General features: G+C 38.3%; 2 protein-coding genes across 3 annotated transcripts in view; one reads left to right on the top strand and one right to left on the bottom strand.

Moving 5' to 3' along the window:
* Positions 1 to 27,528, bottom strand: part of ALG14 (ALG14 UDP-N-acetylglucosaminyltransferase subunit) — a 925,968-nt gene that overhangs the window by 778,176 nt on the left and 120,264 nt on the right. The window lies entirely within an intron of this gene.
* The window catches only part of LOC126073261 (TLC domain-containing protein 4-like), a 70,425-nt gene that overhangs the window by 3,238 nt on the left and 39,659 nt on the right, over positions 1 to 27,528 (top strand). Inside the window, exons 2-5 of the mRNA XM_049879727.1 lie at positions 717 to 876; positions 6,422 to 6,511; positions 11,999 to 12,057; positions 14,902 to 14,996. Coding sequence (XP_049735684.1) covers positions 728 to 876; positions 6,422 to 6,511; positions 11,999 to 12,057; positions 14,902 to 14,996 — 393 coding nt within the window. The 5' untranslated portion in view covers positions 717 to 727. The remainder of the gene's footprint in view (positions 1 to 716; positions 877 to 6,421; positions 6,512 to 11,998; positions 12,058 to 14,901; positions 14,997 to 27,528) is intronic.

The raw sequence follows: 27,528 nt of genomic DNA, 5'->3' as shown, positions 1-27,528 counted from the left end.
TTTTTGGTCTGACTGTTACTGAGGTTTTTAGGAACCAAATAAGGAGGATTTTTGGTCCAAGGATATGTGTGACTGCAGAATATTTTTAAAAGTTTTAAAAAGTTAAATACTAATTTAAGTAGTAAGTGGTATGGTTCTTTTCTAAGACTGTTATTCTTCTTACAATTTTAATTTTGTTTGTCCTATTGTACAATTAGTTTTTATTTGGTAATTGTTGTTTGTTTTGATTTTGCAGGTAGTTATTTTTCTTATGACTTCTAGCTTAATTGTATCTCAGAAATTATCTAACTCTCTCATTTTATAGATGAGGAAGCTGAGGCGTAGAGAAATCAGTTGATTTTTCCAAAGTTCAGTAAAAAATAATATTACTAAAAGGCGATCTTCAGTTATAGTACTTTAGATTTCCTCTTAATGTTAAGCTTTAAGACTTAGATGGTTTTGAATCTCATGATGTTAAAGATGTCTTCTAAAATTTGTAACATCAAAATCTTTAACAAAATAGATTCCCCCTCCCATTTTATTTTAAATGTAAGATACATGACAAATAGCTGGTAAATGCAAAAAACAAACAAAACAAAAACCACAAAAGGTTTAAAATTCTTAGTTTCTTTGTATTAATTTTAAAAAATCACTAAATACATACCCTTTAAAATGTAAGCAATTTTTAATGCTGATTTATCATGATAGTTATTTATATCTATCATTTCTTTTAATAGATTGAAGAAATATGGATACCATTACTAAACTAGGCACTGTTTTTGCCAGCTTTGTCATCTGTCAGCTTATTTTCCACTTTGTAAGTTCTTGGTTTTCGACAAAAGTTTTCCCACGTTTTAATAGTCTCAGCTGGGAAGAGAAGATTGACTGGAACTCAAGGTAAAGCATATAAAAATGTAACTGATTAATTAAAAAAAAAACACACACACACAGCAACTAGTTTTGTGATACAAAGTAGCTCTCTGAAATATCTCAAAAGAGTATTTTTCATTGAAGATGTAACAAATTTTAAGGTCAGGGGTTATTATTTGACCTCAGGAGTAAAAGGAAAGAAGTAGATAGATGTCACACAAGACATTTTTTAAAAAATTCCTGCACTGAAAGGTGTTAAGATGACTTTCTGGGTAAGTGTGGGAAGGTTAAAGTTAGACACCAGCTGTCTGTTTAAGACTGCTGTTTTGTCTTCATTTTTGAAATATGTAAGATAAACACATGTTCTTTGGAGATGATAATGGAAGAAAACATTCCTTGGTGTTGTGAGTGGCCTATACATAGTACTGACTGGCTTAGGGCAGTTCAACACTACACAACAGAGAACACTGGGCATGATCAGTGCATTCGTACTTCTCTTTTAATATACTTCTCATTACCATTGACAGCCCTCCAGAATGTATTTTTTGCTATGTAATTCTAAAGTTAAAAATTGCCTTTTAGATTTTTTTTTTTAATGAAAAAAATGGAAAGAAGAACAAGGCATCTAAGGATGTAGAAATATGCTGGAGTTTTTTTTGATTAATTGGATATGATTTTTTTTTTGTTTTCCTGAAACTCATTAATCTCTCACAAGGTCTCAAACACCAAATGACTCTGATGACTGCTTGACCTCCTTTAAAGCATTTCATATGCTCAGACATGGCTGCGCATTTGCAAACCTCAGTGTGTGGCAGCAGCTATAGGAATATTTTTGTTGTTATTTAGTTGAAGTTAATGCAAACTATGAAATGAATTCAGCAAGTCTTTAAATTGCTATAATTGTTTTTCATTGACTTTTCCTTTTAGAATTAAAGAACTGCTAGATGTCTAAGTATTTGAGAAAGATCATATTTGACCTGAAATCCCCTACCTTGGTTTGAGTCAAATTGTCTTGTAGGCCTCCACTGTGTTGTTTTTTATGTGTGTGTGTGGTAGATGTATAGGTAAGGAAGCTTGTACCTTTCATCAGTCTTCACATTACAGTTCAGTGACATTAAATATGTTCATCACGTTGTTCAAGCATCACATTGTCATTAACCATTCCTAAATTTTTCCATCATCCTTAACAGACACTCAGTGTCTCCTGAGCATTGTGTCGTCCTTTCCTGCGCCATCCCGCCCGCCTGTGGTAACCACTAGGAACCTGTGATCTCTATATACTTGCCTGTTCTAGATATTTTGTATAAGTGAGATCATACAGTATTTGTCTTTTCTGTTCCTAACTTATTTCACTCAGCATCATGTTTTCAGGGCTTATCCACGTTGCAGTAAGTATCAGGACTTCATTACTCTTTATGGCTGAGTGATAGTCCATTTGTGTATGGAATTTTGTTTATCCACCCATCTGTTAATTAAAATTTAGCCCATTCCTTCCTTTTAGGTATCCACTTTCATAACTCATAATGTGAATAAGACTTTGTTTTCTTGTGCACATTATACTGATTTGTCTGGTTCATACATGCTGCAGTTCTTCTTGCCCAAAAAGCGGGAATCATTTATGTGCATAACAAAAAAATTATGTGCATATGTTTGAAAACTGAGAGTTTTTTTTTTGTCTTAAGAATAGCACACATGATATTGTTGAAATGTACCATACTAAAGGTTCTAACCACTATTTATTTTAAACTCTTTCTGACATACAAAAAAAAAAAAAACTTTTTTTTTTAAAAGATACTGGAAAATAGAAGGAAGAGTGGGAATGGGGTCATGGAGTCTCCGCCACTAATTTAAGCTCTCCATTTCTTTTTCACTGTGGTTAGGGTAGGCTAAAGGGTCTTGAATATTGTTGTTAGGTGCTGCCAAGTTAGTTCTCACTCATAGCAACCTTATGTACAACAGAACGTAACACTGGTCCTACTCCATCCTCAAGATTGTTGTTATGCTTGATCCCATTGTTGCAGCCACTGTATTAGTACATCTCACTGAGGGTCCTCTTCCTTTTCACCGATCCTGTACTTTACTGAGCAAGATGCCCTTCTCCAGGGGCTGGTCGCTCCTGATAACATGTCCAAAGTATATGAGACCACGCCATCCTCACTTCTAAGGAGAACTCTGGCTGTAATTCTTCCAAGACAGATTTATTCGTTCTTTTAGCAGTCAATGGTATATTCAATATTCTTTGCCAACACCATAATTCAAAGGCGTCAATTCTTCTTCGGCCTTCCTGACTCATTACCCAGCTTTCACCTGGGTAGCTCCAAGTCAAAGAAATAGGGAGGGTATAGAGAGGTAGATGCAAACATAAAAATGAAACAAAACAATGAAATTAAACATGCTTTACATGAGTTATAGAGGAAACCCTGGTGGCGTAGTGGTTAAGTGCTACGATTGCTAACCAAGAGGTCGGCAGTTCGAATCCGCCAGGTGCTCCTTGGAAACTCTATCGGGCAGTTCTGTTCTGTTCCATAGGGTTGCTATGAGTTGGAATCAACTCAACGGCAATGAGTTTTGTTTTTTTTTTACATTAGTTAGTCTCATCACTGCCTTTCTGCTGCAGGGAATTACCATTTGGGAAACTGGGTTCCTATTTGAAAAGGGAGCCTGAGATTATCTAAAATTCATTTAGCTGTTCAAATGGTGTGTTCTCTCTGTCTCTGTCTTTCTCATAGTTTAGAGTTACTCCTGCTTCCCACTCCAACTGTGATGGAGAGAATGTAAAAAGGGAGAAAATTGGCTACTATTGAAGTACCTATTTGTATCTTGAAATTCAGCCTCCAGTCTTGAAACAGATGCATCAGTACAACACACATAGTTCTTCCCAGTAATCAGGAAAAAGTCTCTGACCAAGGGGTGGTCTAAGCCATCTAACAGAAAAAAGATAGGAGGAAAAACCTCACCAGAAAATGTACACTTGGGGGCTAACAGTTTAATCATAAATGAGAAGTTGTTGTGTTTCACTGTTGCTTTTTCTGAAAACTTGCATACTCGTAGATTATATATAAAAATATAATCTTAAAATTTTTAATTTGTTTTAGTTATTTTATCCAGTTGCTGTCATACAGCTTAGAAAGTTCCATCGTGTTGAAATACTCCTAATTTTGAATCTACTGCTCCAAATTTTAACTCTTCTGTTTATTTGAGCTGTATCATTTCTACTGGTAATACTGAGACAGTCTGTTAATGATTAAATAAGTTATAAACAGCTGTTCTAAAAATGGTCACTACTTATTTCCTAGAAAACCAGCGTCTTTCTGTAAGCACAAACATTTCTTTGAAAAAAATTGAAATATTTAATCTTAGGCAGCATTTTGCTATTTCTTTTTAGACAGTAATGAATTTACATTTTACTTTGTCAGAAATCTAATTTTAAAAGAGTAAGACAGGAAATTTTTACTAACAGAAATGTCAAAGTACAAACTTTTAATATAGAATAGTGTATGTAAGCACCAGGTGTCTGCTTCTGTTCTTTATGATGGGAGCTAGTTGGTCCATGTTACATTTAACTGTCCTCTAATGAATTATAGGAGCCCTGTTGGTGCGCTGGTTAAGAGCATGGATGCTAACCAAAGGGTCATCAGTTCAAATCCACCAGCCTTTCCTTGGAAACTCTGGGGGACAGTTCTACTCTGTCTTACGGGGTCACTATGAGACAGAATCAACTCAATGGCCAATAGGTTTTTTTGTTTTAATGAAATATATGCCATTTCAACCAGCTGAGGGCGTGTAATCCATCCCATTTACTGTATAACTTCTCAACAGAAAAGAGAATTTGAGGCCTGAGTATCAAGGGACGAAGAGATTTCTTCTTAAATGAAACTTTTGGACGTAAGGTTATTGAACACTAAAACTGGCTAATAAAAGGGAGGCTATGCTTCCCCCCCTCCCCTTATAGTTTTTGAATAGTAACAGAAAGCTGGCTATAGGATTACTTAAATGGAATGTTTCATTTAATTATCAAGGAGTTTATATTTTTCTCTTGATATACCAAACGGAATATAGGTGTTTTTGGCATGAAAATTCCAGACCTGTAACTCAGGTAAATTGGGCTAAATATTCATACTTCAAAATGATCTTTGGTATTACAAAGGATCAGTGCCTTTAAATTAGTGAAATTGAGACTTTAAAATTACATTTGATTTAATATGATTATACTCATCGATTTAGGAACATACCATCTATTAGGTCAAATACATTGATTTTTCACATTACAATAAGATTTTCTAACATCAAGCTTTATTTTGGTTGATAGATGTCAATTATTTTTAAAGATTTAGGGCTGTATTGTAGAGATATATTTATTGCACGCCAGTAATCTACAGAGAGAAAGCTTTGTTATTCCTTTTGTCTTTTATTCTATCGGAGAGAAAAGAGACTTGATTACTTGTAAATTCAGTCAAGATGTGAGAAGCCCTAAATTGTTGGATAAAAAACTTCACTGTGTACATAACTACACAGTAACCTACATATAGATCTTGAAGTGGCACATCAAAGAGTTTGGGTATCATTTGAGTCATTAAATTATTAATTAGCAGGATATGTTCATAGGAACTGATGTATTTCATTTAATCCTTATTCCTTCTATAAAAGAAAGCTGGACCTGGATCTTGTGAACATTTTGCTTTCACTTGAGTGTTTCTTTTAAAAACAGATTCTCTGTACATGGGCTTCAATTTCTCTATTTATCAGTGCTTTCATAAAATTTTTTAAAAAGGACTAATAATGGCTGCCCTAGCTTTCTCACAGCCTTGTTACAAAAATCTAGTGAAATAATGCATGTGGATGTACCTTTAAAACTGAAATCTCCCAGGTAATACATCTTCATTTCATGATCCATCTGAATTCCGTTTTAACTATACCAAAAAAAAAAATAAAACCAAAGCAAAACAAAACAAACCCATTGCTGTTGAGTAGATTCCGATTAATAGTGACCCTATAGGACAGGGTAGAACTGTCTCATAGCATTTCCAAGGTACAGCTGGTGGATTTGAACTGCCGAACTGCTGACCTTTTGGTTAGCAGCTGATTTCCTAACCACTGAGTCACCAGGGCTCTGTTTTAAGGATAAGGAGGTGGTTAAGGCCAGTAGATTTGGAAATGTTCCTAACTGACTTCCTAAAGAGCAGGGAACTCCTTGCAGTGATGCCGTTGGAGATGGAACTGGGAGCAGGGTGCTGGGTAGTGGATTTACCAGTTGCCATCTGTCTGAACAAAACTCCTTCAATCACATTACCACGTATGCTTCTTTTTCAGAGCTCTTCACCAAGAAGTGATTCCTTGGTTTTCTAGCCGGGGACTGCAGTCACAGGCAGTCATTTTGTCATTAATTCCAAAGTAAAATGTGGCCCTTGGGTTTCTAAATGGCAATTTTGTATTATACTCTCAGATGTATTCCACTATGATATTCAAATGCTTCTAGATATAACTTCTTAAGAATGCTAAATGTCTTGACAGAATAAGTTAAAGTTTAGTGCAAAGAATCTAAAATCTTTGTACGTGTTTTGTTTCATTTCAGGGTGGTATCCACATACCATGCTTCAGTGGTTGGAGTTTTTTGTCTATATATTTTATTTTTTGATAAGGCTCTTAGAGCTGATCCGATACGGTAAGGTGTTTATTTCTAAGATAGTCCATTTGGTTTCTATTTTTATATTATCAATAAGAACATTTCTTACTTTAAAACAAAGCATAGAAATGGTGTATGTTTTATGAAAATGTACGTGTTCAAGATGTATTTCAGCAAAGTGCCTTAAAATGATTTATTTTAGATTTGAATTCCATACAATGAGGGGCATTTTGACTTAGCATTGCAATTGTTATAAAAAATAGAGAGCATACAGTGATGATATCAACATTTTTACTGTTAGTTAATGAAACCAAGATATTGTAAATACTGTTCTGAGTAAAAATGAGTTATTATTGAGACACATTGATCAACTTGGATAACAGCTACTTAAGACTTAGTCTTCGGATTCATAAATTTGTAGCCATCAATTGATATCAAAGAGATGAAAAGTGAGGATTATTAATGGCTATGTGAGAATTTAGTACAACATGAGATTTAAGGCACTAATAATAATTGTGTTCATCAATAATAGGGCGACCTGTAAGATCGTCCTATTGAAAAGTTTAAACTCACTCTAGTGGAAGCAGTTTTATGATCTATATTTCCTTGTGCTATATGAAAGTTTTAGTTCAGATTAGTTTGAGAGATGAGATGTGTTTTGAGAAAGCACTTCCCTCGGATGTGGTAGACATGGGCTTTGGGGGCAATTTCACCAGGCATTTTGATCATCACTATTTGTAAGGATGTTGTGCTTTATTCATCAATATGGAATTATTTCCATCAGTATTATACCAATATTGATGAATTTTCATTGGGAAGCTATTTTTCAGAGTGAATCGATTTAGTGAATTTAATTCCTTGACCAGGTTTCTGTACAGCCTACCTAAACAATTTCTAGCTTTTTTTTTTCTGTTTTATTTTACTTAGATGATTTTCAGAAGAACCAATTCTTTTGGGAAGTAAATTTTACACTAAAGATGACTCATTGATCAATTTTTTTCTTAGCAAACTTCTACTTATTGTTTTGTATTTTTCCATTTTATGCCATAATTTATTCCAGTTCAATTTTCATGTGTTGTAGTTTTCAGATCCAAATTTGTAAAGACATAATTTGTGCTAAATGTTTCCATTTGTAGTTTTAGCTGTTGACAAGTCTTATTATAAATGACATCTACTTTTTTTTTTCCTGTTGCGATTTAAATATTTCACCATTAGTTCACATTATAAATCAGATAAAGGAGTGATCACTTATATTTGTTTATTGCAGCAAAGAGCATTAGTAGGGCAAAAGTGTAGGATATTGACATAGGTAGAGATTGAAACAGCTGTCCTACTCTGATTATTTCCTAATTGTATGATAATAGGCAAGTCTCTCTAGTCCTCAGCCAATAATGATGATAATAACATACTGCTTCAAAATAAAAAAAAAAAAATTTTTTTTCCCCAAAATCAGAGGTTGCATCAGATGATTTCTTGAGGTATTTGTGTCTGTGATTCAGAATAAGGAGTCCAAAAATCAGCATGTGCAATTCCATTTGGATTCTCTTATAAACAAATCATTTGAGAACACATTTATAAAAAGTTATCTTTTGGCTAAATTATCTTAGTAAAACTTTTTTAGCTAATATATATGAGAGTTATGGTTATTCATGTAGTTAGAAGTATTATCATAGCACAGTATTATATGCATTGCAAGGCTTAGAATGGGATCCAGAATTCCTACTGAGACATTCCTTAGGTGACTTAATTACACTGGAATGTTAACTGTAGTGGGCACTTAGATATTCTCCAAAAAAATAAATTCCACTGGTGGTGTGGATGATGCCTTCCAAATTCTGGGAAAAAAACAAAACTCTTATTTTACTCCCTGGACCTGGAGATTCTGAGAATAGTTCTTAAAACTTGGTTTTAGTACAAAATGCATTGGGGACTTTTAGTTACCCTCAGGAGGCTTGAGGTCTTCTAATTCAGGGGTCTCGGTATGGATTGGCTTTAGGTACTTAAGAGGATTTGAGCCTAGTCTGAATTCCAAGAGTTGATGATTTATTCTCAAGGAAATTTTGGAGACTGGCTTGGGCCTAGAGTAAACTTCAGGGAAATTATGGACTACAGAAGATCTCTTGATTAAAGTGAGTCATCTTGGACAGGAAGGCTACAAGATTTCCTTAGGCGCTGTGGCTTGAGATATCCTGAGAACACCATATGCCTGCTAGTCTAGTACTACAGGATCGTTTCCGTTCTGCTAAACTCTTATTGTGTATTTTACGATTTATATTTGAATTTTGCAGGATATATTATTATTGGTTGGCAGTTTTTCTTTCAAGATTTTATATATGTCATCCCGTTGCCTTCTTGACTGTATGGTTTCTACAGAGTAATAGAGCTTAGTCTTATTGTTTCCCCTTTGTGTGTGGCTTTTCGTTGTTCTCGAGCTGCTCTCAGGATTCTTTGTCTTTGGTTTTAGTGAGTGTGATTATGATATGTCTTGCTGTTTTTCTTTTGGGGTCTATCCTATATGAGGTTTGTTGACCTTCTTGGATAGTCAGCTTTTCATCTTTCATATTAGGGGAGTTTTCTGTCAGCAAATCTTCAATGATGCTCTCTGTGTTTTCTTTGTTCTTCCCCTGTTCTGGAACTCTGATCACACGCAGATTTTTGCTTTTGATTGTATCACACATCATTCTCGGGGTTTCTTCATTTTTCTGTTCTTTTCTCTGATTTTTCCTCAAACAAAGTGGTATCCGAGGATTTGTCTTCAATTTCGCTGATCTTGTCTTCCTTCCATGGTTTCAGATTTGCTCCTAAAACCTTCTATTGCACTGTCTGTTTCTGAAATCTTTTTATCTTTTGGATTTCTAATTGCTGTTTTTGTAGGATTTCTAGTTGTTTATTTATTTTGACATTTTGTTCCTGTATTAAATTCTGATTTCTTCTATTTTTTTCTGTCTTTTCCATGATTTTGTCTGTATTTTTCATGATTTTTAATTTTTTTTCTCCTTATCTTTGTCTGCATTTTCCGTCATCTGTTGGAGAACTGAGTATTAGAGTTCTGAATTTCCTATCAGGTAGTTCCAGTGCCCTTTCTTCTAGCAGAAAATAATCTGGTGTTCCATTTTGGTTGCCTCCTGGAGCCATCCTTCCTTGTTTTTTTAATATGTGTTAATATTGTTTGCTGTCTCTGGGACAGTCAGGAATTATTTTCTTTGTTTATTGGCTGTAGATATGATTGTTTTGTCCTGCTTCTTTGTTTTATTTGGTTATGTCTGGGCACATGGCCTGGGTGTGTTTTGTTGCTTGCTTTCCTGTGGGCATGATACTTTTCACCATCTTATCCAAGTGAGTAGGGCTGGTCACTAAGGTATGGTGTAGCAGGGTGGGTCCAGCAGGGGTGGAGGGGTGGGGATAGGTAGTTTGTAGTACAAACTGGGGGCAACGGGGCAGGGCTGGGAAGCAGTGCAGGCGGGGATCTAGGGGACTGCATCAGTACCACTCGGGGGCGTGGCCCTTGGTGCACAATGCAGATAAGCAGGAGGGAAAGGAGAGGTTGTGATGTGCAGAGCTAAGTGGGTGAGTGATAGAAGAGAAAGAATAGAGAGAAACAAAGGTACAAAAAGAAAAAAGAGGCAAAAAATGAAGTAAAGATAATAATAATAAAAGAGTGGTTAAAATGGTATTGTGGATTGGCTGGCGGGGGTACACAGACCTGGCAAGGCTGTGTGCTGGTGGCTCTCTAGCTGAGTGGTGTGGCTTGGCCTGTCAAGAAGCAGCATGGGTGGCCATGGGGCTAGGTGGATGGGAGAAAGGAAAGGAAAGGGTAAAGGGAGAGAAGAAACCAATAATCAAATAAATAAAAAAAATAAAAACAACAATAAACAAATATGTTGGTGGGTTCACCAGCTGTTGGGGGCAGGGTGGAATTGGGGTGGCAGCGAACCGATGTTTCTCTCGTTGGGTGATACGGCATGGCCCTTCAGGAAGGGGTGGTGGCAGAGGGTGGTGCACAAGGCTGGGTGGGTGGGAGAAAGGACAGAGAAGAAACAGAAAAAAAAGTTAGGAAAAAAAAAAGGACAAAGCAAACAAACCAAAAATTCACAGCCCATCAAGAAGGAGAGGGGCTAGCTGGGTGGAAGAAAGAGAAGGAAGGAAGGGAGAGAGAGAAGAACAACGACAACAACAACAACAAAATACTCAACAAAACAAAACAAAAATAGCCTGTCACTAGTGGCACAGTGGTTAAGGGCTTGGCTGCTAAGGAAAAGGTAGGCAGTTCAAATTCACCAGCCACTTATTGGAAACCCTGTGGGACAGTTCTACTCTGTCCTGTAGGGTCTCTATGAGTCAGAACTGACTCAGGGGCAATGGGTTTGGTTTCATTTTGTCAAGAAGAGGAGGGAAAGGTACATGTGGCTAGCTGTGTGGGAGAAAGAGTAGGAGGGAAGGGAGAGAGAGAAAAGCAACAAAAAGAGCCAAAAAAAAAAAAAACCCAGTATCAAAAAACAAAGAAATAGAGAAAACCACACACACACACACGCAAAAGAACAAAGCAAACAAACCAACACACACACACACACACACACAAGAACAAAGCAAACAAACCAAAAAAAAATTAGTCTGTCAAGAACAGTAAGGGATGGTACATGGTGCTAGAGAAGCAACAAAAATTACCTCCCCCCCAAAGAAACCCAACCCCCCCCCAAAAAAATGGGGCTGGAGGGGCTGGCCTGTGGCAGCAGGGCTGACCCCGGAGGCAGTGAGCTAGTGTCTCTCCAGCTGCGCGACCGTGACCCGTTGTTAAGCAGTGGGTGGCATGCAGTGGGGACCATGTAGAGGGAAGGAGTGGGGAGGGGGGGAAGCATGAATCTCTGGTTAACAGGTGCTCTGTCTCCTGCTGGGAGCTCTGTGAAGTTGCTTTCCCTGTCTGAGTTCCTCCGTGGATGTAGCTCAAGAAGGCGAATTTGTGCAATAGTGAGCTGGTATCTCTCCAGCTGAGTGACTGTGGCCTGATGGCAAGTGGCAGAGGTCTCGTACAGGGAAAAAGGGTGTAGGGTGGGAAGACATGTATCCCTGGTTACCGGGTGCTCTGTCTCCTGTTGGGAGCTCTGTGGAGTCACCTTCCCATTCTCCCTGAGTTCTTTGGAGGCTGAAGCCCAAGATGGCGGATTTGACCACGTTAGCTGGTATGGGACTTCCACTCCATAGCTCTCCTTGTCCTCTTTTCTCTGTCATTTTCTCATTTCATTCAGTGCTTGATCGAGTTCTTTATTCATTTGGTACTTAAGGTTCCAAGATTGTGGTTTGTATCTATTTTATGTAGTTTTTCAAGTCTTTGCTGCAGAGGGACAGCATGGTGCTCGTGTCTATTGTGCTATGTTGGCTCCGATTACAGTTTATATTTGAAAATGGCAACTTAACATTTGAGAAACTATTTTAAGTGTTTTCATTATATTTAAATCTCAATAGAAAAAAAAAATGTAGGCATCATTTACAACCCATGTGCTAAAAAAACTTTTTTTAAACTCTTTATAGGGGTGATCCATGGCTTGTGAATGTGAATATTGCTATTACTTCAGGCTACCTCATTTCTGGTATGTGCTATGTAGTTTACTGTCTACTTCTTTTTAAAATACTCATGGAATTGTGGAAAGAATACATAGTGTATACTTTTGGTCTATTTATTTAGAATCCATACAGAGAAAAAAAGTTAGCTTTCCCAACTTTGCCTGATCTTGGATGAAGATCACAGCTGCAGAGTGAAGCCCCAGACAACACAGGCCTGGACATTTTTTGCTAGTGACAGGTGCTTTGTAGGTCCCTGGGTGATGCAAACAGTTTGCTCTCGGCTGCTAACCAAAAGGTTGGCGGTTGGAACCCACACAGTGGTGCCATGGAAGATAGGCCTAGTGATCTGCTTCTGTAAAGATTACAGCCAAGAAAACCCTGTGGAGCTCAGTTCTACTCTGTAACACTGGGGTTGCCATGAGTGGGAATCGTGAGTTTCTGGGTTTTTTTTTTACCCCCTTTCTTTCCTAAGGTGAATTACCTGTGAAGCTAAAGAAGTTTAAGCTTCAGAGTCCCTCACTTGCAGGACCCCTGAATTGTGCTCCCGTGCTGATTGTTTTGTTTTGTTAAAATTTGCAAAAGTAGGCTGTTTTAGCCAAGATCAATTAAAATCCAGATATTTTCTACTCCACGTTCACCTCTCATATTTCCCCTTATGTCAGATGGACTTGGAGTAACCAAGGGCATTTGTACAATTAGGTAAAGGGGAAGTTAGGAACATGTCATTTCAACTGCAAAAGACATTTGGACCATCTCAATAAAACAAAAGAAGAATAACGGATTCCTGATTTGGACATTTATATAGGAACTTTATTTTGTAATTTTCAAGTATGTTAAAAATTGAGAGAAAATCAAATAAAAATAATGGAATATGAAATAAAATGATAAATGATGAAATAATTAATAGGTTAAAAGAAGAGTCAATCACGTGAAGACATTGGAAAATGGTTTTCTGATTGGATACAAAATGCCGTCTTTGTGCAGGATAACACAAAATTCATAACACACCACATATACTGGTTAATGAATGGTGTCAATTCTGAAAATAGTTACTACCCAGGAAATCTCGTATGAAGCAAACTTCATAAAGGTTTTCTCAAATAAGAGAATCCAAAAAATTTACAAACAAGAGCTATGAAGCTGAAAAAAACTTTTCTGAACTATCAGAAATATTTAAACGCTGAATGAAAAAGTGAATTATTTTTATTTTCTGTACAGAAAATATTATAAAATCATCATATAAAATGATGACCAGAAAGTGTGCAGGCAAAATGCATAGGGAAAAGGTACTTGGAGAGGTATATCAGACAGTTATTTAAAAAACAAAACAAAAAAACCCATTGCTGTCCAGTCGATTCAAACTGATAGCAACCCTATAGGACAGAGCAGAACTGCCCCATACGGTTTCCAAGAAGTGTATGGTGGATTTGAACTGCCAATATTTTAGTTAGCATCTGAGCTCTTAATCAGTGCACCACCAGGGCTGTTCTATTACTTTTCTTGATATTTCACGCTTGTGGTATTTATTTTCTCTTTAGCATTTGTAATTTGATGATACATTTTCTCTAAGTATTCATATCTAATTTTTTATTTGTAATTTTTATTTTTATAAGAGAAGGTCCCACTTTCTATACGCTTTAGATCTCACAAAACCTGAATCCTCCCCCTGGTGTCCATCCATATTAGCTATTTGTTTCCATGTCTAAATTTCATTTTAACCAGCTGGTAAAAGAGACAAAAAATAAAAAGTTACATTGACATTTTGAGACTTTTGTGTTTTGTTTTATTTCCTAAATCACGGTGTTTCGATTCAGGAGCTTTTAAGGAAAAACTGATGTCATGACTTCATGGTGGTTTTGCCATTTTCAATTAATATTTAATTTGTCCTTTGTTCATTTTCTATATTTTCTGTTGAGTTTGTTTTATAAATCAGTTGGTCATTTTCTACCTTTTCTGCCACCATCTCATCTGTCTGAATTAACATAATAATGAAAATCAATAATATAAGCTTTTTAAAAATTTACTATTTGATAATATTTTCATTTTATTTAACACTGGAAACAAGCTACCTATATATTCATTCAACAAATATTAAGTTACATGCCTATACGCTAGACACTGTGAGTCCCTGGGTATCACACATGGTTTGTGCTTGGCTACTAGCTAAAAGGTTGACAGTTCGAACCCACCCAGCAGCACCATGGAAGAAAGCCCTGTTTATCTGCTTCTTCAGAGATTACAGCCAAGAAAACCCTTTCAAGCTTGGCTCTACTCTGTAACATACCGGGTTACCATTAGTTGGAACTGACTGAATGGCGATGAGTTCTTGGTTTGGTGCTAGATTCTGGGAGTATAAAGATGCCCTCATCCTGAAGGAACCACAGTATAGTCAGTATTACTGTTGTTAGACACGTACTGTCAACTCCATGCACAGAGGGATGGGACCATTGTGTTCCATAGGGTTTTCATTGGCTGCTTTTTCGGAATTAGATTGTCAGGCCTTTCTTTCTAGCCTGTCTTAGTCTGGAAGCTCTGCTGAAACCTGTTTAGCATCTTAGCAACACACAAGCCTCCACTGACGGACAGGTGGTAGCTGAGCATGAGGTGTACTGGCTGATAATCGAACCTGGGTCTCCCAAAGGGATGCTGAGAATTCTACCACCAAACCACCAACCCCATAGTGGGTGAGACAGTTCTATCAAAGCAGATACTTTACAATAAAGTGGAATATTGGACTTGCTGAGGTGTGAACAAAGAGCTGTGGGCTCAGAGTAGACAGTGATGAGATGACAGAGGAAAGAGTTAAGTATATTTGCATAACAATGCAGCTTTCTTCCTATGTAATATCTTACTAATTTTCCTTCTTACAGATTTGTTGTTTCTCATTTTCTATTGGAAAGCAATTGGTGAGACTGTTTATATAGTTCACCATTGCGCAATGCTGTATATATGCTTCCATATACTGGTGAGTCTGTTTTTTTTTACTGTTTTGCAATAGACTAACAAGCAGACAAGACTGTGGATAGTGACTTCAGGGGGAACATAAGTCTAAACATACATTTCTTAATTTATAAAGACCGACTCTAAACGCTTCAGGGATCACTTTTGTGATATGTTATCTTGTTTATTAAACAAAATAATAGCTTAACGTGTGTCTGTATTACTGTGACTGGCTTTATAAATTTTGAGAGAGACAAATGACCCCAATATTTTGAATTTTTACTTAAAACTTTTAGGATTTTGTAGATATATACATTTGTCTGTCTAGATGCATTCATGATTTAGCAACCAGGGGAAGGTATAGATTCTTGTATAAGCAGTTACATTATTTCTTTTCTGCTTAATTACATGTTCATTAGTTAAGTAGGTTGCAGCAATGGGGAAGTCTTGCTCAGAGACATCATCAGAATTCCAGGACTGATCTTAAAGAGGATTCTTGCAGTAAATATCAGGTAGTAAAGCATATTAAATTCTGTATCTAAAATTAGTTTTCTACATATACATTTGTAAATTAGCAATTTTATGTCCCTTGCATGTTTGTTTGGCTTCTTGATAATCAATTATTTTTCAACCTAGATATACCACCAAGCTGAAAATAGATATTTGGATGTAATACATGTACGTAAACTAGAATTTTATAAATTTTATGTAATAGACATGGCATAAATGTCCATGTTTGAAACTTAAATGTAATTTCTGGCTTTTGTTTTTTCTTTGTTTGGTATTACTAAAATCCTTGCATTACTAGATATTTGTGACTATGTGAGGATTTAAATGTGTATTCATATTCTGTTTTTCTTTATGTTCACGTCTACAAAGATAGCTTAGTGACTAAGAAGCCAATTTGGCATTATTTCTGCAAGAATCAGATATTTCAAAGCATCTCTCCACATCACCCATTGGAAGTCACAAATTTAAATAATATCAATGTTTTAAAAACTATACAGGTTTTAATGTATAAAAATAAATGCTTCTGTACCCCAGAAGATATCTGTAATCACTTAATTTTTCTGAAGAAATAGGCTATTTGTACTGGCATTTACTACTCTGCATTCCTTCATCTTCTTTTTTTTTTAAATTTTAGTAGATAATGTATAGTTAAAGTTTCTTTGAAACTTTAGTTTGAAATTCTAATGATGACAATAGAAAACATCCTTTCAGGAAACCTAATAAAATATCTTCTGATTCCATGGCAAGTTCGATTTTTACTACTTTCTTAAATGTTAAAACCATCAATATATTCCCATTTTAAGATGCATCAAAAGACTTCTTCCTTTTACAGGTCTTAGATATTTGGTAGGTAGGCACTTTGCTTCTTAAGTGCTTTTTCTAAAAAAGGATGCAAACTGATTAACAAAATACAGGTTAATTGTGGAAAGAATGTGTATGAGTACAAGGGTGAGTTCAGTATCAGTATCAGTATAGAAATATGTTCTCTGAACATGAGCTACTCATAACACATAATCAACGTGTTATGAGAAGAATATAAGCTGGTAAAAGGTAACAGATTACTTACACATATTTTTTAATGTGAATATTATGAATTGCTGTTCTCTGCTGGCCACTGAAACCACAGGCTTAGTAAATGCCTGGCTGTGCATGGACTGGCAAGTTGAATGTTTAACTATGTGGGATAAATACTGTTTTTCTCTTTGGACTTTTATATATTTTTTTAAACTAATAAAATACATGCTGGATTTTTTAAAAAGAAATTAGCTGTTGCCTTAGTAAAGTTGATAAGTAAAGGAAATCAACAGCAAATTTTTTTGTTTTAAAGATGGTTGTTGCTTCTTTGATGCCTTCCTGTGTTCTATTGTTTTAGTATGATAAATTTATCTAATTAAAGTGAATCTATTCTCAGGGAACCAAAATACAAAAATTAGATGAAATGATGAATGTTTCCATGCAAAAAAATTCTGTGATATATCTATTTTCAGACCCTATGTTTACCGGATTTTTCATCTACTGAATCCCTAGGTCACAGTGTGCATTCTGTAATTCTAAGTAAGCCTAATAAAATAATTATGGAGACCGGGATGAAATCCTTGTGACACGTAGAACGAGAACTGGTATTTGGAAAGCACTTTGACTTGCCACTTATTCCAACTATTCTTTAGGCTATTTGTAGTAAGCTTTTTTCTTAAAAGAAGATTTTGTAATTGCAACTAAAAAAAAAAATCAAGTGAAGAAGCAAATTACCTGTAGCTTTTTTTTAAAGGTATGCCCTATGGAAGAAATACTGGAAGGCAAGATTCTTTGATTTAGAGTATTACAGGTTATAGATAGGTTATATAATGTTTTGAGCACGGTTTTGTACCTCTCTCTAATACATTAACTGAAGTTTTAAAATTCTCTGGTGGAGTAATTTAAAGCTTAAGGAATCCTCTTCCTGTCTATATAAATCAAACCAAACCTGTTGCCATCAAGTCGATTCTGACTCATGGCAACCCCACGTTTTACAGAATAGAACTGCTCCATAGGGTTTTCTTTGCTGTAATCTTTACAGAAACAGATTGCGAGGCCTTTCTTCCATGGCACCTCTGGGTGGGTTTGAACTGCCAGCCTTCAGGGTAGTAGTCAAGTGGAAACCACTTGCGCTACCCAGGGACCTTTCCATCTATATTGTTATTGTTGTTGTTAGGTGCTGTTGAGTTCCTTCTGACTCACAGTGACCCTATGTACAACAGAACAAAACACTGCCTAGTCCTGCTCCATCCTCAAAATTGCTGCTATGTTTGCACTCATTGTTGCCGGCACTGTGGCAATCCATCTCGTCAAGGGTCTTCCTCTTTTTTGCTGACCTTGTACTTTATCAAGCAAGCACTATGTCCTTCTCCAGGGACAGGCCCCTCCTGATAACATGTCCAAAGTGAGACGAAATCTCGCCATCCTCGCTTCTATGGAGCATTCTGGCTGTACTTCTCCCAAGACAGATTTGTTTGTTCTTCTACCCATCCATGGTATATTCAATATTTTTTACCAATAGCATAATTCAAATGCATCAATTCTTTGGTCTTCCTTATTCATTGTCCAGATTTTGCATGCATATGAAACCACTGAGAATACCATGGCTTGGATTAGGAGTACCTTACTCCTCAAGGTGACATCTTTGCTTTTTAACTCAGAGCATCCTCTCAGATTTGTATGGTGAAATTATCTTACCAGAGCTATTTTCCTCTCTTTCTCTAAGCTTGCTAGCTTTTTAAATTCATTTTCTCTTTCAGTACAAGGAAAAAAAACAGGTTGATAGATTGGACATGTGTGATGATTAAAATAGATGAGCTGAGAGAATTATTATGGCCACCCTAGTTAACATTTTATTCTCAATGTAGATTTTATAAGAAGCAAGCTTATCAAATGACTGAAACAAAGTCAGGAAAAGGAACTTATAATCCATATGTTGGGTGATGTCTTATATTTTTACAAAAGATTCAGATTGGAATAATAGGCTGAAACAGATAGAACTTGCTAGTGATAAATATTAAGTTTTGCATTTAACAGTAGTGCAAGAAGGGGGAAATGACCTGGAGGTAGTACATGACCACAACTTCAGTTGAGCCACTAGCGTGTCACATCTGCTAAACAAGGGAAGTTATTTCAAATTTAGACTCTATAGGGAAAGCACAATATCCAATTAAAGTTATAGTTTTCCTGGAGCCCTGGGGGCACAGGAATTAAGAGCTCTGCTCTAACCAAAAGGTCAGCAGTCTGAATCCACCAGCCGCTCCTTGGAAACCCTATGGGGCAGCTCTACTCTGTTCTATAGGGTCACTATGAGTCAGAATCAACCGGATGGCAATAGGATTGTTTGCCTGGTCAGACCACACTCAAGGTTATCATCATCTGAGGTTCTTAAACCTGTGTGTGTTTCAGGGGAGGGCTTCCAGATAACTGTAGAGGGGAGATTAGGTTAGTTAACTGTTGTTGTATCACAGGTAATTGAAGGACCCAAACATGTCAGCCTAGAAAGGACAAGTAGTTGGGGACATGATGTCTTTGAAATGTGCTCGGAAATGTGAAAGCCCTAGTAAGTGAAAGAGGGAGTAGATTTATTCTGGATTATTTCAGACCCAGAACTAGGACCAATTGAGGATGGTAAAGAGAGGTAGAGGGACTTCTGTTTCACACAAGAAAGACATCCCCAGTGATTAAAAGATTATAATGAGGTTAATGGCTTGCCGTTTAAATGTGCTCTTCTGCCACAACATATTTTCAATCAAATAGATGTAATAGGGTAGAAGCTTTGGGTGGTGCTTGCAGTAAATAATCTTTAATGTTCCATACTTATTCTGTGATTCTATGATTTTACAATTTTGTTAAAATTATTTGATTTACATCGAATTACTGGAGGAGTAGACAAAGGACAAGTGAGAGTAAGCTATGTCATCAGGTTTTTAAATAATCCTGGGAGGAATATATGCAAGCAGCTGGCCCGCCAATCCATTCACTGCCTTGGGGGAAAGGGAGAAGGAAAGGCGGCTAGTGACCCAGTTTAATCTACTTGTCAACAAGACATCTGGGTAAATGTTATTGTTAGCTGCCATTCAGTCAGCCCCCCACTCACAGCGACCCCATACACAGCAGGATGAAACGGTTCTGTTGCATCCCCATGATCTGTTGTGGATTAGACCATTGTGACCCATAGGGTTTGCATTCACTGATTTTCAGAAATGGATCTCCAGGCCTGTCTTCCTAGTCTGTCTCAGTCTGGAAACATCACTGAAACATGTTCTGCATTATAACAATTTGCAAGCCTCCACTGACAGGTGGGTGGTGGCTGCTTCTGAGGTGCATTGGCAGGAAATTGAACCTGATCTTCCACATAAACCAACCTGTTGCCATAAAGTCGATTCTGACTCATAGCGACTCTGTAAGATAGGGAAGAAATACCCCACAGAGTTTCCAAGGCTGTAAATCTTTATGAAAGCAGACTGCTACATCTTTCTTCTGCAGAGTGGCTGTTGGGTTTGAACAGCTGACTTTTTGGTTAGCAGCTGAGTGCTTAACCATGGTGCCAACTGGACTATGACTGAACCACCAATGCCTCTTGGGTACTGATATTTGTTAGGAGGAAGATACCTTAACTCTGAAATGCCCTTAGCAGGATGTCTCTGGCTAAGGATTACTTATAGTGAAGAAAACTCAGGATCTATGAAGCATGGCTCCTTTGAGAATGTCATATAGGCTGTACAACTTTCTGGGGGGTATAAAATGGAGATGTTTTATAATTTAAACTCTCCCTGTTGTGTGAGGAACTTTGTAACCCTCAAGTAGTTGAGCATGCATGTATTTCGGGCCAGAGCTGCCTGCTCAGTGCAGGAAGAACCTGGGTTGCTGATGGCCCTTGATGTCCCAGATCTCTTCCTGCTTCACCTGCATCTTTTGAAGGGTGTATCTTTGTAACATTTAGTAAAGCTTGGTACTAGGTAAGATCACTGTTTCAGATGAGTCTGATTGGACAGCCCCACCCTGTGTGTTAGCTCCAACCTTGTCTTGTAATTTAATATCCAAAAGCTTTGAATGATTTAAGTTAAGCAAACAGTTATAAATAAGGCATGGATTTTGTTTCCCAAGCTCATTTTTCATTTGATGGGTACTCTGAAAGGCTTTCCCACAGTGATGTGCTAAGGCTCTGGACCAGTCTACAAAACCCTAAATAACATATAAAAAGGGCCTCATTATTACTACGGTTGAACACAGTCATATTTTTATACAAGGTTCCAACGTGGGATGTCCAGAGTTTATCTTCTACTAATATGCCCTGGGGCACAGCAGTCAAGTGTTTGGCAGCTAACGGCAAGGTTGGTGGTTTGAACTCACCCAGTGGCTCTGTGGGCGAAAGACCTGCTTTCTATAAAGATTACAACATAGAAAACCCTATGGGACAGCTCTACTCTGTAACATCGGGTTATTGTAAGTGGAAATCAACTTGATGGCATCCAGCAACAACAGTGGTGGAAAGGGTGCCATGATGCCAAGCCACTGGTGATAGCACAGTATTTGACACAGTACTAACAGTCAAAACCAAAAACAAAACCCACTGCTGTCGAGTCAATTCCAACTCATAGCAACCCTTACAAGACAGAGTAGAACTGCCCCATAGGGTTTCCAAAGAGTGTCTGGTGATTCGAACTGCCAACCGGGTTTCCATACTAGCAGTAACCTGTAAAAAAAACCCAAACCCCTTGTTGTCAAGTTGATTCTGACTCATAGCAACCCTATAGGACAGAATAGAACTGCCCCATAGAGTTTCCAAGCAGCGCCTGGTGGATTGAACTGCTGACCTTTTGGTTAACAGCTGAAGCACTTAACCACTACACCACCAGGGTTTCCATACTAGCATTAGTAGGTGCATAATAATTTTACTTGTCTTTGCCCCTACTGTCTAAACCTCTGGTCATAGCCCACTGTCAGCAGGTAGAAACTTATCTTTCCCATGGTAAGAAAATCTTGATTTTCAGAATCACTGGATAAAAGAATTTTCTTGTAAGCTCTGGAAGGGATCAGACAAATCCTGTTTTGTTTGCCTCACACAGCCATGCAGAGGCCATGGCAAGTGTGAATTTTACTAGAGGCAAACAGACCTCCTTAAGGGTAGAGGACAAAAGTGGAAACACCATATTGATGAGAAGTCAGTTGCGAGGTTTATCATATTTTACTAACAATAAAGTATCAAAGCTTGAAATCTGTTTAAAGATATTAGAAAAGATTTAATCCTATCCTTTTAATAGTATCTATCTCACTTATATTCCAGTAGATGTAGTTGAGTGGAACGAAAGGGGATAAAGTAACAAGAAGGAATTGTACATAACCTGAAGCTTCTCTAATGGCTACTCATGCCTCTAGAAACATGCCCCACACGTGAGTGCTAGCTGTTATGGGTGTGGGATGAAGAAGATTGGGAGTCATAGGCATACAGGACCCAAAAATACAGAAGCAAGGCTAACCAGTTTCTGCTGAGTCGGTTCCAACTCACAGCTACCCCGTGTGTCAGAGTAGAACCCTGCTCCATAGGGGTTTTCAGTGGCTGACTTTTTGGAATTAGATCACCAGCACTTTCTTCTGAGGTACCTCGGGTAGAGCTGAACCTCCAACCTTTCAGTTAGCAGTGGCGTATGTTACCATTTCACCAGGCAGAGACTCCAGAGCCAAGACTACTGAAGCAGTTCTGCACCCCAGTGTGGCTCACAGCAGTTTTGAACTAAGAGGGTGGGGAGCAGCGGATAAGGATATAAAATACCGATGTCTTCAATTAATAAGCTAAGATTTGAATATAGGAAAGTATTAAAAAAAAATACAAACGATGTACACCAAATGACGGATCAGTAGTACTACAGTAACTTAGATAATGGAAAGATTTCTACTAATCTTTTCTTTCTTTTTCTGACTATAAATTTTTTTTTAATTGAATTTGTTGAGATAATTTAGTAAGTATAAAGTTCTCTATATCTGATCCTCCAGAAATAACTGATAATACTTTATGTATATTCTGACAGTTTATATAAATAGTGAATAAATTTTCCCATATATATTTATGCCTTTTTGTATTATCTAGGAGCTTTTGTTGGAGCCCTGTCAGCACAGTGGTTAAGTAATTGTCTGCTAACCAAAGGTCGGCAGTTCGAATCCACCAGTTGCTCCTTGGAAACCCTATGGGGCAGTTCTACTCTGTCCTATAGGGTCCTATGAATAGGAATTGACTCAATAGCAACAGGTTTTCGTTTTCGTTTTTGCTTAATAGAGCTTTTGAGATGGGACTTAAATGCAGCCTTGCCTCCCGTCCCTCTCTCCTCCCCTCCCCCCCCCAAAATACTGCTTAGAACAGCAGAAAAATGTAGAAAAGGCTTCCTAGGTCAGAATACCTAGGAAAGGCACTGAGGAGACAGTATCAGGTCTTGATGAGTGAGATTAAGGATTTCAGTTGATCAGGGCATGGGATTTGTGTGGGAGTTGTTGCTGTAAATTTGGATGAGTGAGATAGAATCACCTAATGGAATAGAAGTTTCAACTTGCTAGGCTTGGATTGTTACATTTTATTGAGTAGTTGCAGGACCTTTAGCCAGAAAATAATGTGATACCGTTGGTGTTTTAGAAAGTTAAACCTGATAATGTTATGCAGTTGGGAGATGATGAAGAATTTAATTTTGGTAATGATAGTACTGATTATATTAATGAGGAAGAAACAAATCTAAAAGCCATTTTGCAGTTAGTGGAGCATGGTAATTAATTGGATTTCAGAGAACGAAGGGGAAGAAGAGGCCAAAATGACCCAGAGCAGTAGAGGAATGTGATACTATGGAAGGAAATGGGAGAACTAGTTTGAGAAGAAGATAACTTCTGGATGTGATGAAGTCCGTGGTGATATGTGACTATGCCAAGGGAAAGTGACCCACATGCCATTAGAAATAAAGGTTTGTTTAGAGAAAGGGTGGTGTAGCCAGGGTCAGAGACCAGAGAACGATGATCTTCTAAAAGAGGCAAAGGAGAACTCCAGAAAGGTAGAAAGAGAACTGCGAAAGTATACATTTGGACAACTATGGTTGTTTATTAAAGTGGAAGATTAAGGCCCTTTACAACAATGTTGTAAATTAAAATGCTATGGTAAATAATAAATAGAGGATATTTTAATAAATTAATTAGGTAATTCATTTTCATATGAGAATTAGAAAATATTTATAAAGAAAATATAATCAACCCAGAGATCATTTTTTATATTGTTTACTTAGTTACTATTTACATTTAGGCATATATCCTGTTTACTTTTTTCCCTATGTGTGTATATTATGTGTATGTGAGTGAAATAATATTCTGAGTGTATAATATGTATTACAAAAACAGGATAAAGATAAATGTTAAATTTCACATGTTAAAGTATTACATACAACAAAATAACCCTGGTAATCTTGTGTCAGAAAGCAACCTGTCAAAGTTGAATGGGTTTGTCAAAAGGATAGGAACCAACCTAAAGTGTTTTCCACTGGAGAAGGATGGGACATTTTGATCACCAATAAGAATAATGACTGCAGTTGATTGAAACTCATTGATTCATGAGTTCTTATTGATACTAAGAAAGACAGGAAGGAAGGATGGAGGAAAAGAGGGAGTGAGGAAGAAGGAAGCTGAGTGGTTGAGGTCTCTCATGTGGGTGCTGTTAAATGGCAGTTGAGGCTGAAGTAATCTCAAGGCTCAACTGGGTTGGACCTCCAAGAGGGGCTCATGCACATGGCTGGCAGTTGATGCTGACTCTTTTCTGGGAGCTCAGCTGGTGTTGTCTATAGAGTGCTGTTGTTGTTAGCTGTCCCCAAGATCACCCCTGACTCATGATGTGAAGGCAGATGACTCCATGCACAATGGAATGCAAAGCTGCCCAGTCTTTGTCATCCCCAAAATTGGTTGTGGATTGAACTGTTGTAATACATACGGTTTTCACTGGCTGATTTTCAGAAGTAGATCGCTAGGTCTTTCTTCCTAGTGTGTCTTAGTCTAGAAGGTTCACAAAAACCTATTCAACATCATAAGCATCATCCAAAAACCTGTTGTCACTGAGTCAATTCTGACTCATAGCCACCCTACATAGGGTTTCCAAGGCTGTAAGTCTTTTGGGAAAGATTTTGATTCTTTAGTTTGGGGAGTTGTAGAAGCAATCATGGTCTGCTTCTTTATGTAGTTTGATATCGGTTGCTGTCTCTGAGCCATCTCTAAGATATTGTAGTGATTTATTCTATATTTGCTCACTGAATCTTATCTTGTTTTGTTTTCTTTCAATATACTTAGATGGGCTACTAGATTGTGCTGTCTTGATTGTTGTAGCCCTTGAATCACTTATGTCCTATTACCAGCTGGTTTGGGCTGTTACCAGATATATAAGCCTAAGAGTCTGTTCACTATTCTTGAGTAGAATCTGATTTTGGGTCATCAAGTGTGTGGTGCAGACTGTCACCTATCCACCTAGAGAAGTAGTGGTGATAGTTGTGTGCACCAGATTCTAGTAGCAGCAGGGTTTCACACTCCAGGGGTGGGGCAGGATGCTGACAGGCTTCCCCCAAGTGCCAGTGAGGTAGCTGTGTCTCTATTCCTAAAGCACTTTGGGGGGTGGGCTCTGCAGCTGTACCTTACGCCCCCAATGCAAGCACCTCTACAGATTGGTAGGTGTCACCCTCCTTAGACCCCTAAGGCAGGAGGCTAGGTGGTCTGGGGGGAGCTTCAGCCCTCAGTTCCCTGTTGTGGGTCAGTGAGGGCTCTGTTGAATACGCAGAGATATCAGACCTGGGAAACTTGTCTTTCCAGTAATCCGCTAAAACAATTATAGTCAGATCCCTATCAGAAATGCCTTTGCATTATAACAGCCACCTTGTTCCCTGTAGGGATGAAAGCCCAAGACTGTGGATCACATATGTTTGGCTGGAGCTGGTTCTGTGTTTTTAGTCCAGTTAGGGAAGGATTTTTGGTCCCTGGGTTTTTTGTAGCTGCTTCTCTCAGGCCAGGAGAATGGGTTAGGAAAAGATCAAAAAAAAAAAAAAGAGGAAAGAAAAACTGAAGCGCACTTCTCTTTCTGGCTCAGGAAATTCCAATGTTAATGAAGCCGCCTGGGAAGGGCAGGGGAGGGTTCAGATAAATAGGAGAGTAGTAGCACCCCGGAATATACACAAAGTTACTTATCTTGCTTGGGATGACTGTTTTATCTGAGATTCCCGAGGGGTGAGATTCCCAAGGGGCACATCGACTGTGTGCGCTGGCTGGGTAGAGGTTGCCCCCGAGGGTCAAGCCCGCGTCCCGTGCTTGCACTGTCTCAGGAGCCTTGGTCAGTTCCTCCACTCCCAGTCCAAAGCCTAGTGCCAAGGTTCCCCAGCTGGGACACCATACTCCAGGCTCCAAAACCAGTCGCTGCCTCCTGGTGACTTCTCCTCCTGTCAGCTGCGTTGCTGCGCTGCCTGCGTGCACTGGCTGGGCTTCCCCCGAGGTCACTTCTGGGGGCTAGGGCTGTGTCCCGTGTTTGCGCCATCTCAGGATGCCATGCTCAGCTCCCCTGCGCCCAGTCCAAAGCCTGGCGCCAAGGTTTCCTGACTGGGACGCTGGCTCCAGGCTCCGAAAACAGTCGCTGCTTCCCCGTAGTTGTTCGGACTCAGTCTCTGTCACTCAGGTCAACTCTTTAGATCTGTGTTTGATGGTCAGGGTTCGTAGATTGTCATGTATATGATCGATTCACTTGTTTTTCCGTGTCTTTGTTGCAAGAGGGATCCGAGGTAGCTTCTACCTAGTCAGCCATCTTGGCCCCGCCAACCAAGGCTGTAAATCTTTACAGAAGCAGGTTGCCACATCTTTCTTCCACAGAGTTTGGTGGATTTGAACCACCAAATTTTTGGTAGCAGCCGAGGGCTTAACCACTGCACCAGTAGGGCTCCTTATAAGCATTCTAGCAACACGCAAACCACCACTGACAGATGGGTGGTGGCTGCCCATGGGGTGCACTGCTGGCTATTGAACCCAAGTCTCCTGCATGAAAGGTGGGAATTCTACCACTGAGCCACCAATGCCTATATGTGACCCTGCGTATAGCTTGGGCTTCTTATAGTCTGATAACCGTGTTCTGAGAGGGAGCATCCCGAGAGCAAGCATTCCAAAAGAAGCTTCAAGGCTTCTTATGACCTAGCCTCAGAAGACCCAGAACGTCACTTCTACTGTGTCCTATTGGTCAAGAGAGTCACTTAGCCTAGCCAGGATTTAAGGGGAAGGGAATAAGTCTCTAGCTTTTGATGAAAGGAGCATTTTGTATATGCAGGAAGGGAAGGAGTTGATTGGTGCTGCCCATCTTTTGAATCTACCATGTCTTGATTTGTCAGTTTTGGAACCCTGGTGGCACAGTGGCTAAGAACTATGGTTGGCAAAAGGTTGGCAGTTCAAATCCACCAGCTACTCCTTGGAAACTTTATGGGGCAGTTCTCCTTTGTCCTGTAGGGTCTCTATGAGTTGGACTCAACTCAATGGCAGCAGCTTTGGTTTTTTTTCTGTAATTATCTTCTTGCTTTGGTGGATAAAGATTTAACTATTACAGCTTTATTTCTCTTCCTTTCTTTCTTCCAATGTAGTTATAATGTTTTTAGTTATTTTTACTTCTAAAACTTTAAATACGTTTGTTTCTAGTTCTGTAGAACTTCTTGCTACTTTTTAAGTTGGAGGTATTAGAAGAGCCCTGGTTGCACAGTGGTTAAATGCTACAGCTGTTAACCAAAAGGTCAGCAGTTCAAATCCACAAGCTGCTCCTTGGAAGCCATATGGGGTAGTTCTACTGTGTCCTATAGGGTCACTGTCTTAGTTATCTAGTGCTATTATAACAAAAATACCACAAGTGGATGACTTTAACAAAGAGAAATTTATTCTCTCAGAGTCTAGTAGTTTAGAAGTCCAAATTCAGGGCCGTCAGCTCCAGGGGAAGGCTTTCTTTCAGCTCTGGGGGAAGGTCTTTCTCATTAGTCTCCCCCCGGACTAGGAGCTTCTCT

The sequence above is a fragment of the Elephas maximus genome, chromosome 3 (genome assembly GCF_024166365.1).
Source record: "Elephas maximus indicus isolate mEleMax1 chromosome 3, mEleMax1 primary haplotype, whole genome shotgun sequence".
Lineage (NCBI taxonomy): Eukaryota > Metazoa > Chordata > Mammalia > Proboscidea > Elephantidae > Elephas > Elephas maximus.
Note: the sequence above shows the minus strand (reverse complement) of the source record. Positions and strands in the feature narration are given on the sequence as shown.